Source organism: Hemiscyllium ocellatum, unplaced genomic scaffold (assembly GCF_020745735.1).
Source record: "Hemiscyllium ocellatum isolate sHemOce1 unplaced genomic scaffold, sHemOce1.pat.X.cur. scaffold_1044_pat_ctg1, whole genome shotgun sequence".
Lineage (NCBI taxonomy): Eukaryota > Metazoa > Chordata > Chondrichthyes > Orectolobiformes > Hemiscylliidae > Hemiscyllium > Hemiscyllium ocellatum.
In genome coordinates this window covers 68,222-81,988 of record NW_026867655.1, presented here as the reverse complement: position 1 = coordinate 81,988, position 13,767 = coordinate 68,222, and the positions used below count along the sequence as shown (strand labels likewise).

The following is a 13,767-nucleotide window of genomic DNA, read 5'->3' as shown; positions in this document are numbered from 1 at the left end:
CATCCCTGGAGTATTGTGTGTGTTCAGTTCTCTGTATCTGAGGGAGGATGTCCTGGTGATGGAGGGGGATCAGTGAGGGTCCCTGAGGGATCAGTGAGGGTTCCTGGACAGGGGCCTGGGGGGAGAGACCATCCCTGGAGTATTGTGTGTGTTCAGTTCCCTGTATCTGAGGGAGGATGTCCTGGTGATGGAGGGGGATCAGTGAGGGTCCCTGAGGGATCAGTGAGGGTTCCTGGACAGGGCCTGGGGGGAGAGACCATCCCTGGGGTATTGTGTGTGTTCAGTTCTCTGTATCTGAGGGAGGATGTCCTGGTGATGGTGGGAGATCAGTGAGGGTCCCTGAGTTGGCAGCACGGACGGGTGGAGTGAGACTGGATCGGTTACGATGAGATTCACTGGGAGTTTAGGTAAATGAGCGTCTTCACAGGAACTTGTGAAGTTCCATCAGGACTGAACACGGTCAATAGAGATGTACATCATGGACCCTTCGGTCCAACCTGTCCATGCTGACCCAGATATCCCAAACTAATCTAGTCCCACCTGCCAGCACCTGGCCCATATCCCTCCAAACCCTTCCTATTCATATACCCATCCAAATGCCTCTTAAATCTTGTCATTGTACCAGCCTCCACCACTTCCTCTGGCAGCTCATTCCATACACGTACCACCCTCTGTGTGAAAAAGTTGCCCCTAAGGTCTCTTTTATATCTTTCCCCTCTCACCCTAAACCTATTCCCCTCTAGTTCTGGACTCCCTGACCCCAGGGAAAAGACTTTGTCTATTTACCCTATCCATGCCCCTCATGATTTTATAAACCTCTATAAGGTCCCCCCTCAGCCTCCGACGCTCCAGGGAAAACAGCCCCAGCCTGTTCAGCCTCTCCCTGTAGCTCAGACCCTCCAACCCTGGCAACATCCTTGTAAATCTTTTCTGAACCCTTTCAAGTTTCACAACATCTTTCCGATAGGAAGGAGACCAGAACTGCACCCAATATTCCAACAGTGGTCTAACCAATGTCCTGTACAGCCGCAACATGACCTCCCAACCCAACCACACCGTGGCTCAACACTTTAACTCTCCCTCCCACTCCACCGAGGACATGCAGGTCCTTGGACTCCTCCACACGATGGCTGGAGGAGGAGCGCCTCATCTTCCGCCTGGGAACCCTCCAGCCACAAGGAATGAACTCAGATTTCTCCAGTTTCCTCATTTCCCCTCCCCCCACCTTGTCTCAGTCAAATCCCTCGAACTCAGCACCGCCTTCCTAACCTGCAATCCTCTTCCTGACCTCCCCGCCCCCACCCCACTCCGGCCTATCACCCTCACCTTGACCTCCTTCCACCTATCACATCTCCATCGCCCCTCCCCCAAGTCCCTCCTCCCTACCTTTTATCTTAGCCTGCCTGGCACCCTCTCCTCATTCCTGATGAAGGGCTTATGCCCGAAACGTTGAATTTCCTATTCCTTGGATGCTGCCTGACCTGCTGCGCTTTTCCAGCAACACATTTTCAGCTCCCAACTCCTGTACTCAATACTCTGACCAATAAAGTAAAGCATACCAAACACCACCTTCACTGAGGGAGTGGGCACTGTCAGAGGGTCAGGGCTGGAGTGGGTGCTGTCGGAGGGTCAGTGTTGAGGAAGTGGGCACTGTCAGAGGGTCAGTGCTGAGGGAATGGGCACTGTCTGAGGGTCAGTGCTGAGGGAGTGCCGCACTGTCAGAGGGTCAGCGCTGAGGGAGTGGGCACTGTCGGAGGGCCAGTGCTGAGGGAGTGCCGCACTGTCGGAGGGCCAGTGCTGAGGGAGTGCCGCACTGTCGGAGGGTCAGTGCTGAGGAAGTGGGCATTGTCAGAGGGTCAGTGCTGAGGGAATGGGCACTGTCTGAGGGTCAGTGCTGAGGGAGTGCCGCACTGTCGGAGGGTCAGTGCTGAGGGAGTGGGCCCTGTCGGAGGGTCAGTGCTGAGGGAGCGGACACTGTCGGAGGGTCAGTGCTGAGGGAGTGGGCACTGTCGGAGGGTCAGTGCTGAGGGAGTGGGCACTGTCGGAGGGTCAGTGCTGAGGGAGTGGGCCCTGTCGGAGGGTCAGTGCTGAGGGAGTGGGCCCTGTCGGAGGGTCAGTGCTGAGGGAGTGGGCACTGTCGGAGGGTCAGTGCTGAGGGAGTAGGCACTGTCAGAGGGTCGGCATAAACAACAAGTGACAGACAGTCCTAAAGGATCCCACAGGCAATGGATGAGATCTAAGCTCTGCAGACCTGCCACACCCAGTCAGGAACGGTGGTGGACGATTGAACAACTCACTAGAGAAGGAGGAGGCTCCACAGATATCCCCGTCCTGAATGGTGAAGGAGCCCAGCACGTCAGGGCAAAAAGGTAAGGCTGAAACATTCACAGGAATCTTCAGCCAGAAGGCCAAGTGAATGATCCTCCAGGAATTCCTCCAGTGGTCCCCAGCATCACAGACATCGGTCTCCAGCCAATTCGATTCACTCCCTGAGACATCAGAAACAGTTGAAGAGACTGGATACTGCAGAGGCAATGGGCCCTGCCAACGTTCGGACAACAGGACTGAAGACTTGTGCCCCAGAACCTGCCACTCCCCAAGCCAAGCTGTACCTAGTACAGATACAACACTGGCATCTAGCCGACAATGTGGAACATTTCCCAGGCATGTCCCGTACACAAAAAGCAGGACAAATCCAGCCTGGCCCAATTCCCACCCCATCAGTCTCCTCTCGATCATCAGGAAAGTGATGGAAGAGGTCATCAGGCAGCAGCTGCTCAGTAACACCCAGTTTGGGATCTCCCAGGGCCACTCAGTTCCTGATCTCATTTCAGCCTTGGGTCAGACATGGACAAAAGAGCTGAATCCCAGAGGGGAGGGGAGGGGAGGGGAAGGGAGAGGGACAGCCTTTGATACCAAGGTGGTATTTAACTGAGTGTGGCATCACGGAGCCCTGGCAAAACTGGCATCAATGGGTATCGGGAGCAAACTCTCTGCTGGTTGGAGTCGTACCTGGTACAGCCCCAGGACATCTCTGCAGGAGTTCCTCAGGGGAGTGTCCCGGGCCCAACCATCTCCACCTCCGTCATTGATAACACTTCCCTCCATTAGTGGGTTAGACGGAGAGATGTTCACTGATGATAGCACAATGTTCAGCACCCTTCACTGCTCCTCAGATACTGAAACAGTCCGTGTTCAAATCCAGCAAGAGCTGGACAATATCCAGGCTTGGGCTGACAAGGAGCAAGTTACAGTCACACCACACAGAGAGCAGGCAGAGACCATCTCCAACAAGAGACAATCAAACCATCACCCCCTTGACATTCAATGGTGTTACCGTCACTGAATCCCCCTTCCCCCCCACTATCAACACCCTGGGGGTTACCGTCTCCAACAAGAGAGAATCGAACCATCGTTCCCTTGACATTCAATGGTGTTACCGTCTCTGAATCCCCCTTCCCCCCCACTATCAACACCCTGGGGGTTACCATCTCCAACAAGAGAGAATCGAACCATCGTTCCCTTGATATTCAATGGTGTTACCGTCACTGAATCCCCCACTATCAACATCCTGGGGGTTACCATCTCCAACAAGAGAGAATCTAATCATCGTTCCCTTGACATTCAATGGTGTTACCGTCACTGAATCCCCCTTCCCCCCCACTATCAACGTCCTGGGGGTTACCATTGACCAGAAACTGAACTGGGACCCAGCCTCAGATCAATCCAGCGGCTACAGGAGCAGGGCAGAGGCTGGGAATCCTGCAGTGAGTAACTCCCCTCCTGACTCTCCCCCCAAAGCCCTATCCCACCATCGGGTCAGAGGCTGGGAATCCTGCAGCGAGTAAGTCCCCTCATGACTCTCCCCCCAAAGCCCTGTCCCACCATCGGGTCAGAGGCTGGGAATCCTGCAGCGAGTAACCCCCCCTCCTGACTCTCCCCCCAAAGCCCTGTCCCACCATCGACAAGGCCCAAGTCAGGAGGGTGAGGGAATACTCCCCATTTGCCCTGGACGGGGGCAGCTCCAACAACACTCGAGAAGCTCAACACAGTCCAGGGACAGAGCAACCCCACCCCATCAAACACTCCCAGGGACAGACACAGGGGGGAACACCACCCCCTGAGGGAGCAGCAGATACAGGGGGGAACACCACCAGCTGAGGGGGCAGATACATGGGGGAACACCACCCCCTGAGGGGGCAGCAGATACGGGTGGGGGGGGAGATATCACCCCCTGAGATTTCACTCCGAGCCCCCTCCCACCCCATTCTGATTGGGAATGAAACGGGTCGTTCCTTCAGTGTCTAGGGGGTCAGAATCCTGGAACCTCATCCCTCATGGGGCATCGTGCGGGGTCTCCCTACACCACACAGGGGGGTGGGGGTGGGGTGGAAGACTGCAGCAGGTCAGGAAGGCAGCTCCCTCCCACCCGCTCGAGGTGGGGGTGGGGGAGGGGTGGCAATTAGGGACGGGGGGGTGATAAACACAAGGTCCAGCCTGAGTGACTTGAAGAAAACATCATGAATTTGGGTGAGACCTGCTTTGACCCTTTGTGGGATCGCACTGTGCAGTGGGTATGACAGAGTCGCACACCCACCCTGCAGCTGTCTATTTGCAGTGAGGATCACCCCCATGTTCATCAGCTCAAGCTCCAATCGTTGGTACATCGCGTGTTCTGAATCATTTCAAACATTTCCATCATGAGACAGCCTCCCGTTCCCACACGGTACATCAATTCAAATCTGTCTTTCATACTCTCACTCTCACTTTCACTCTCTCACAATCACTTCTCTGATTTCCGTTATTGCTGTATCTCTACCTCCCACTCTCTGCTCGCTATTTCACTAGGGGTGAACGGGAAGGGGTTTGGGGCCATTGGGACGGTGTAGAGTGGGAGTGAACGGGAAGGGGTTTGGGGCCATTGGGACGGTGTAGAGTGGGAGTGAACGGGAAGGGGTATGGGGTCCATTGGGACGGTGTAGAGCAGGAGTGAACAGGAAGGGGTTTGGGGCCATTGGGACAGTGTAGAGTGGGAGTGAACGGGAAGGGGTATGGGGTCCATTGGGACGGTGTAGAGCGGGAGTGAACAGGAAGGGGTTTGGGGCCATTGGGACGGTGTAGAGCGGGAGTGAACAGGAAGGGGTTTGGGGCCATTGGGACGGTGTAGAGTGGCAGTGAACGGGAAGGGGTTTGGGGCCATTGGGACGGTGTAGAGCGGGAGTGAACAGGAAGGGGTTTGGGGCCATTGGGACGGTGTAGAGCGGGAGTGAATGGGAAGGGGTTTGGGGCCATTGGGATGGCGTAGAGCGGGAGTGAACGGGAAGGGGTTTGGGGCCATTGGGATGGTGTAGAGTGGGAGTGAATGGGAAGGGGTTTGGGTCCATTGGGATGGTGTAGAGTGGGAGTGAATGGGAAGGGGTTTGGGTCCATTGGGATGGTGTAGAGCAGGAGGGAACGGGAAGGGGTTTGGGTCCATTGGGACGGTGTAGAGCGGGAGTGAACAGGAAGGGGTTTGGGTCCATTGGGACGGTGTAGAGTGGGAGTGAATGGGAAGGGGTTTGGGTCCATTGGGACAGTGTAGAGCGGGAGTGAACGGGAAGGGGTTTGGGTCCATTGGGATGGTATAGAGCGGGAGTGAATGGGAAGGGGTTTGGGTCCATTGGGACAGTGTAGAGCGGGAGTGAACGGGAAGGGGTTTGGGTCCATTGGGACGGTGTAGAGCGGGAGTGAACAGGAAGGGGTTTGGGTCCATTGGGACAGTGTAGAGCAGGAGGGAATTCTAAGGGGTTTGGATCCATTTGGATTGTGGACTGTGGGAGGGAATGGGAAGGGGTTTGGGTCCATTGGAATGGTGTAGACAGGGAGGTAATTGGTTTGACTGGGATATAGGGGTCATTTTGATCTGCATATTGTCTGGGATATCGAGGTCAGTTTGATTTAGGATATAGTGGTCAGTCTGTCAGGGATATAGACTGGGATATAGGGGTCAGTTTGATCTGGGATATAGGGGTCAGTCTGTCAGGGATATAGACTGGGATATAGGGGTCAATTTGATCTGGGATATAGACTGGGATATAGGGGTCAGTCTGTCAGGGATATAGACTGAGATATAGGGGTCAGTCTGTCAGGGATATAGACTGGGATATAGGGGTCAGTCTGTCAGGGATATAGACTGGGATATAGGGGTCAGTCTGTCAGGGATATAGACTGAGATATAGGGGTCACTCTGTCAGGGATATAGACTGGGATATAGGGGTCAGTTTGACTGGTATATAGGGGTCATTTTGACTGGGAAATAGGGGTCAGACTGACACGGATTTAGACTGAGACATAAGGGTCAGTCTGTCAGGGATACAGACTGGGATATAGGGGTCAGTTTGATCTGGGATATAGACTGGTATATAGGCTGTCAGTCTGTCAGGGATATCGGGGTCAATTTGACTGGGATATAGGGGTCAGTTTGATTTGGGACATAGACTGGGATGTAGGGATCAATGTCCCAAATCAAACTGACCCCTATATCCCAGTCTCTATCCCTGACAGAGTGACCCCTATATCCCAGTCTATATCCGTGTCAGTCTGACCCCTATATCCCAGTCTATGTCCCAAATCAAACTGACCCCTATATCCCAGTCTATATCCCTGACAGAGTGACCCCTACATCCCAGTCTGTCTGTCAGGGATATAGACTGGGATATAGGGGTCAGTCTGTCAGGGATATAGACTGGGATATAGGGGTCAGTCTGTCAGGGATACAGACTGGGATATAGGGGTCAGTCTGTCAGGGATATAGACTGAGATATAGGGGTCAGTCTGTCAGGGATACAGACTGGGATATAGGGGTCAGTCTGTCAGGGATATAGGGATCAGTCTGTCAGGGATACAGACTGGGATATAGGGGTCAGTCTGTCAGGGATATAGGGATCAGTCTGTCAGGGATACAGACTGGGATATAGGGGTCAGTCTGTCAGGGATACAGACTGGGATATAGGGGTCAGTCTGTCAGGGATACAGACTGGGATATAGGGGTCAGTCTGTCAGGGATACAGACTGGGATATCTGTATGTTTTTGCTGGAATGTATACAATGAGCTGCAGTAAAGTGCAGAGCTGGGAGGTCAAACAGGGAGTCTTTCATCGTTTGACTAGAGCTGAAATATTTCCTGTATCTGTCCATCACCCTCTCAGTATTGCTTCAGGGACATCACCCTCTCAGACACGAGGCATGTATCAGCTGTTCACAGGGAATCTCTCCCACAGCATCTCCATCAAACTCCGCAGGTCTCAGATTCACAGACAGCAACCCTGGCACTCACATTCTGCACCTACACTGAGGGAGTGGGCACTGTCGGAGGGTCAGTGCTGAGGGAGAGCCGCACTGCCAGAGGGTCAGTGCTGAGGGAGTGGGCACTGTCAGAGGGTCAGTGCTGAGGGAGTGGGCACTGTCGGAGGGTCAGTGCTGAGGGAGTGGGCACTGTCGGAGGGTCAGTGCTGAGGGAGTGCCGCACTGTCAGAGGGTCAGTGCTGAGGGAGTGCTGCACTGTCAGAGGGTCAGTGCTGAGGGAGTGGGCACTGTCGGAGGGTCAGTGCTGAGGGAGCGCCGCACTGTCAGAGGGTCAGTGCTGAGGGAGTGCTGCACTGTCAGAGGGTCAGTGCTGAGGGAGTGCTGCACTGTCGGAGGGTCAGTGCTGAGGGAGTGGGCACTGTCAGAGGGTCAGTGCTGAGGGAGTGCTGCACTGTCAGAGGGTCAGTGCTGAGGGAGAGCCGCACTGCCAGAGGGTCAGTGCTGAGGGAGTGGGCACTGTCAGAGGGTCAGTGCTGAGGGAGTGGGCACTGTCAGAGGGTCAGTGCTGAGGGAGTGGGCACTGTCAGAGGGTCAGTGCTGAGGGAGTTGGCACTGTCGGAGGGTCAGTGCTGAGGGAGTTGGCACTGTCGGAGGGTCAGTGCTGAGGGAGTGGGTACTGTCGGAGGGTCAGTGCTGAGGGAGTGGGTACTGTCAGAGGGTCAGTGCTGAGAGAGTGCCACACTGTTGGAGGGTCAGTACACTGTCCCCCCATCAAACACTCCCAGGAACAGGGACAGCACGGAGTTAGATACAGAGTAAAGCTCCCTCTACACTGTCCCCCCATCAAACACTCCCAGGGACAGGGACAGCACGGAGTTAGATACAGAGTAAAGCTCCCTCTACACTGTCCCCCATGAAACACTCCCAGGGACAGGGACAGCACGGAGTTAGATACAGAGTAAAGCTCCCTCTACACTGTCCCCCATGAAACACTCCCAGGGACAGGGACAGCATGGGGTTAGATACAGAGTAAAGCTCCCTCTACACTGTCCCCCCATCAAACACTCCCAGGGAAAGGGACAGCACGGAGTTAGATACAGAGTAAAGCTTCCTCTACACTGTCCCCCCATCAAACACTCCCAGGGACAGCACGGAGTTAGATACAGAGTAAAGCTCCCTCTACACTGTCCCCCCATCAAACACTCCCAGGGAAAGGGACAGCACGGAGTTAGATACAGAGTAAAGCTTCCTCTACACTGTCCCCCCATCAAACACTCCCAGGGACAGCACGGAGTTAGATACAGAGTAAAGCTCCCTCTACACTGTCCCCCCATCAAACACTCCCAGGGACAGGGACAGCACGGAGTTAGATACAGAGTAAAGCTCCCTCTACACTGTCCCCCATGAAACACTCCCAGGGACAGGGACAGCATGGGGTTAGATACAGAGTAAAGCTCCCTCTACACTGTCCCCCCATCAAACACTCCCAGGGACAGGGACAGCACGGAGTTAGATACAGAGTAAAGCTCCCTCTACACTGTCCCCCCATCAAACACTCCCAGGGACAGGGACAGCACGGGGTTAGATACAGAGTAAAGCTCTCTCTACACTGTCCCCCATCAAACACTCCCAGGGACAGGGACAGCACGAGGTTAGATACAGAGTAAAGCTCCCTCTACACTGTCCCCCCCCATCAAACATTCCCAGGGACAGGGACAGCACGGGGTTAGATTAGAGTAAAGCACCCTCTACACTGTCCCCCCATCAAACACTCCCAGGGACAGGGACAGCACGGGGCTAGATACAGAGTAAAGCTCTCTCTACACTGTCTCCCATCAAACACTCCCAGGTCAGGGACAGCACGGGGTTAGATACAGAGTAAAGCTCTCTCTACACTGCTGTCCTTCCATACTTGGAGTTATTCGGGCAGTGGGGATGGTCTGGTGCAGGATGTGAGCATAAATGGAGAAAACCTTTCTGTCTGACAGCGCAGGGTTGTTCATTGCTGTGTCTGGTTAGAGGGTCCGTGTTGGAGACAGACGGTGAATGTTATCTGAGGAATGCACACAGTCAGGGCTGAGTCATTCCAGCAGTTTTAATACAATCTCCGTGTCTGTGATCACCAGCAAAGCCAGACTCAAAACCACATTCCCAACCAGTTGTAATCTCCGAACCCCATCCCGATCAGACCCAGGAACTCCATGGCAGCAGGAAGTCTCAAAGTTACTCAACGCTGAGACAGCACAATCTTTCTTTAAACTGTGGTCAAGGTTTAACTGTCAACTGGTGTTCAACAAACTGGCAATGTAATTATAACTCAGCACAGGCCCTCCCTCAGCACAGGCCCTCCCTCAGCCCTGACCTTCCCTCAGCCCTGACCCTCCCTCAGCACAGGCCCTCCCTCAGCACTGACCCTCCCTCAGCACTGACCCTCCCTCAGCACCGACCCTCCGACAGTGCCTAATCCCTCCGCACTGACCCTCCGACAGTGCCCACTCCCTCAGCACCGACCCTCCCTCCGCACTGACCCTCCCTCAGCACCGACCCTCCGACAGTGCCTAATCCCTCCGCACTGACCCTCCGACAGTGCCCACTCCCTCAGCACTGACCCTCCCTCCGCACTGACCCTCCGTCAGTGCCCACTCCCTCAGCACCGACCCTCCCTCCGCACTGACCCTCCGACAGTGCCCACTCCCTCAGCACTGACGCTGGTGGACAGGCTTGAGGAAGGGGCTGAATGGATTCCTGGTGTTCCCGTGTTACAGAGTAAGGGAGGTGTTGGGCGGTCCTGGGAGTGTGTCCGTTGAGTCTCCTCACACGTGAGGGTGGGGAGTGGACAGAGGTGCCCTGGTCTTGGTACAATGGGTTTGGACCCCCCCACCCCTCACTGTGGCGACTGCAGCCTGACCCCCAGAAAAGAATTGTCCCCCTTCTGAAAGGTGAGGCAGTTTTAATTGAAGACCCCAGCCCCCCTCCCCTCGTCTACACCACTACCTCCGTTAGGAGGGGAGCGCTGATCCCTCACTCCCCTCCTTTCCCCCCACCAAGGGAAGAAATAAATAGATCAGTGCGCAGCCTTCCATGGTCGAATTGCTGAATTTGCAGCTGAGAGCTGGGCAATGGCTGTGTCTGGGTGAGGAGTCGGGATTGGAACGTGTGGGGCTCAGGGAATGTTCGGACTGGTGTTTGGAGGGAGTGAGGGGGTGAGGGAGGGTGAGGAGCAGTCTGTGACTGTGTGTCTGTTCCCCCCCCACCCCCAGGGAGCAGTTGAGGAGGGAGTGAGGGGTGTGTGTGTGTGTGAGGGTGGGGAGTGTGTGAGTGAGGGGAGGAGCTGTCTGTGACTGTGTCTGTCTCCCCCCCTTCCCCCTTGCAGGGCGGAGTTGAGCAGGGAGTGAGGGAGGAGTGAGGAGGGTGTGAGTGAGTGTGTGAGGGTGTGGGGACTGTGAGTGTGAGTGTGAGTGAGGGGAGGAGCTGCCTGTGACCATGTCTCTCTCTCCCCCCCCCACCGTCCCTCCTGCTGCAGGGTGGAGTTGAGCAGGGAGTGAGGGAGGAGTGAGGGTGGAGTGAGGAAGGTGTGAGTGAGGGTGTGAGGGGCGGTGGGGAGTGAGAGAGTGAGGGGAGGAGCTGCCTGTGACCGTAACTGTGTCTCTCCCCCCTCCCTCCCCCTGCTGCAGGGCGGAGTTGAGCTGGGAGTGAGGGTGGAGTGAGGAGGGTGTGAGGGAGGAGTGAGGAGGGTGTGAGTGAGGGTGAGGGTGGGTGGGGAGTGTGTGAGTGAGGGGAGGAGCTGCCTGTGACTGTGTCTCTCTCTCCCCCCCCAACCCCTGCTGCAGGGCGGAGTTGAGCTGGGAGTGAGGGTGGAGTGAGGAGGGTGTGGGTGAGGGTGGGGAGTGTGAGTGAGGGTGGGTGGGGAGTGTGTGAGTGAGGGGAGGAGCTGCCTGTGACCGTGTCTCTCTCTCCCCCCCCTCCCCCCGCTGCAGGGCGGAGTTGAGCTGGGAGTGAGGGTGGAGTGAGGAGGGTGTGAGTGGGTGAGGGTGAGTGGGGAGTGTGAGTGTGGGTGGGGAGTGTGTGAGTGAGGGGAGGAGCTGCCTGTGACTGTGTCTCTCTCTCCCCCCCCCCCCGCTGCAGGGCGGAGTTGAGCTGGCAGTGAGGGTGGAGTGAGGAGGGAGTGGGGAGTGAGGGGGGTGGGTGTGAGTGAGGGTGAGGGTGAGTGAGAGTGAGGGGAGGAGCTGCCTGTGACCGTGTCTCTCTCTCCCTCCCCCTGCTGCAGGGCGGAGTTGAGCTGGGAGTGAGGGTGGAGTGAGGAGGGAGTGGGGAGTGAGGGGGTGGGTGTGAGTGAGGGTGAGGGTGAGTGAGAGTGAGGGGAGGAGCTGCCTGTGACCGTGTCTCTCTCCCCCCTCCCCCTGCTGCAGGGCGGAGTTGAGCTCGGAGTGAGGGTGGAGTGAGGAGGGTGTGAGTGAGTGAGGGTGAGTGAGAGTGAGGGTGAGGGTGAGTGAGAGTGAGGGTGAGTGAGAGTGAGGGTGAGTGAGAGTGAGGGTGAGTGAGAGTGAGGGTGAGTGAGAGTGAGAGTGAGGGGAGGAGCTGCCTGTGACCGTGTCTCTCTCCCCCCCCTCCCCCTGCTGCAGGGCGGAGTTGAGCTGGGAGTGAGGGTGGAGTGAGGAGGGAGTGAGGTGGGTGTGAGTGAGGGTGAGGGTGAGTGAGAGTGAGGGGAGGAGCTGCCTGTGACCGTGTCTCTCTCCCCCCTCCCCCTGCTGCAGGGCGGAGTTGAGCTGGGAGTGAGGGTGGAGTGAGGAGGGAGTGGGGAGTGAGTGTGGGTGAGGGTGAGTGAGGGTGAGTGAGAGTGAGGGTGAGTGAGAGTGAGAGTGAGGGGAGGAGCTGCCTGTGACCGTGTCTCTCTCCCCCCCCCTCCCCCTGCTGCAGGGCGGAGTTGAGCTGGGAGTGAGGGTGGAGTGAGGAGGGAGTGAGGTGGGTGTGAGTGAGGGTGAGTGAGAGTGAGAGTGAGGGGAGGAGCTGCCTGTGACCGTGTCTCTCTCCCCCCTCCCCCTGCTGCAGGGCGGAGTTGAGCTGGGAGTGAGGGTGGAGTGAGGAGGGAGTGGGAGTGAGTGTGGGTGAGGGTGAGTGAGGGTGAGGGTGAGTGAGAGTGAGGGGAGGAGCTGCCTGTGACCGTGTCTCTCTCCCCCCCCCTCCCCCTGCTGCAGGGCGGAGTTGAGCTGGGAGTGAGGGTGGAGTGAGGGGGTGGGTGTGAGTGAGGGTGAGGGTGAGTGAGAGTGAGGGTGAGTGAGAGTGAGGGTGAGTGAGAGTGAGGGTGAGTGAGAGTGAGGGGAGGAGCTGCCTGTGACCGTGTCTCTCTCCCCCCCCCCCCCCCCCCCTGCTGCAGGGCGGAGTTGAGCTGGGAGTGAGGGTGGAGTGAGGAGGCGGACACACTGCGCTCGGAGCCACAATGATTCACACCGGCGCTGGCAGCGGAGCGGCTGCGGGAGCGGGAGCGGCTCTGGCCCCGGGGGAAGCGGGGGAAATGCCGGCCACCGAGAAGGATTTAGCGGAGAATGCTCCGTGGAAGCGGATCCAGCAGAACACCTTTACCCGCTGGTGTAACGAACACCTGAAATGCGTTAACAAGCGGATCGCTAACCTGCAGACGGACCTGAGTGACGGGCTGAGGCTGATCGCTCTGCTCGAGGTCCTCAGTCAGAAAAAAATGTTCCGAAAGTTTAACCAACGCCCCAACTTCAGGCAGATGCAGCTGGAGAATGTCTCAGTGGGGCTGGAGTTCCTGGACAGGGAGAACATCAAACTGGTCTCCATCGGTGAGTGTCACCCCCCCTCCCCAGATACCCCCCACACCCAGATACCCCCCTCACCCACCTACATCCACCCCCCCCCACCCAGCTGGAGAATGTCTCAGTGGGGCTGGAGTTCCTGGACAGGGAGAACATCAAACTGGTCTCCATCGGTGAGTGTCACCCCCCCTCCCCAGATACCCCCCACACCCAGATACCCCCCTCACCCACCTACATCCACCCCCCCCCACCCAGCTGGAGAATGTCTCAGTGGGGCTGGAGTTCCTGGACAGGGAGAACATCAAACTGGTCTCCATCGGTGAGTGTCACACCCCCAGATACCCCCCCTCACCCAGATACCCCCCCTCACCCAGATACATCCACCCCCCCCACCCAGCTGGAGAATGTCTCAGTGGGGCTGGAGTTCCTGGACAGGGAGAACATCAAACTGGTCTCCATCGGTGAGTGTCTGACCCCTCCCCAGACACCCCACACCCAGACACCTTCCCCCCCCCCCCCCCCGAGACCCCCCTAGACACCCCCACCCCCAGAGACCCCCCTAGACACCCCCACCCCCAGAGACCCCAGACCTACCGAGGAGAGAGTGAGGACTGCAGATGCTGGAGGTTGGAGCTGGAAATGTGTTGCTGGAAAAGCGCAGCAGGTCGGGCAGCGTCCAAGGAGCAGGAACATTCCTGGTGAAAGG

General features: G+C 57.0%; 1 protein-coding gene across 1 annotated transcript in view; it reads left to right on the top strand.

Moving 5' to 3' along the window:
- The window catches only part of LOC132809322 (filamin-A-like), a 58,329-nt gene extending 45,091 nt beyond the window's left edge, over nt 1–13,238 (top strand). The window contains exons 2-3 of the mRNA XM_060822524.1: nt 12,659–13,088; nt 13,171–13,238. Of these exons, the coding sequence (XP_060678507.1) occupies nt 12,722–13,088; nt 13,171–13,238 (435 nt within the window). The 5' untranslated portion in view covers nt 12,659–12,721. The remainder of the gene's footprint in view (nt 1–12,658; nt 13,089–13,170) is intronic.
- Nucleotides 13,239–13,767: the final 529 nt, after the last annotated feature.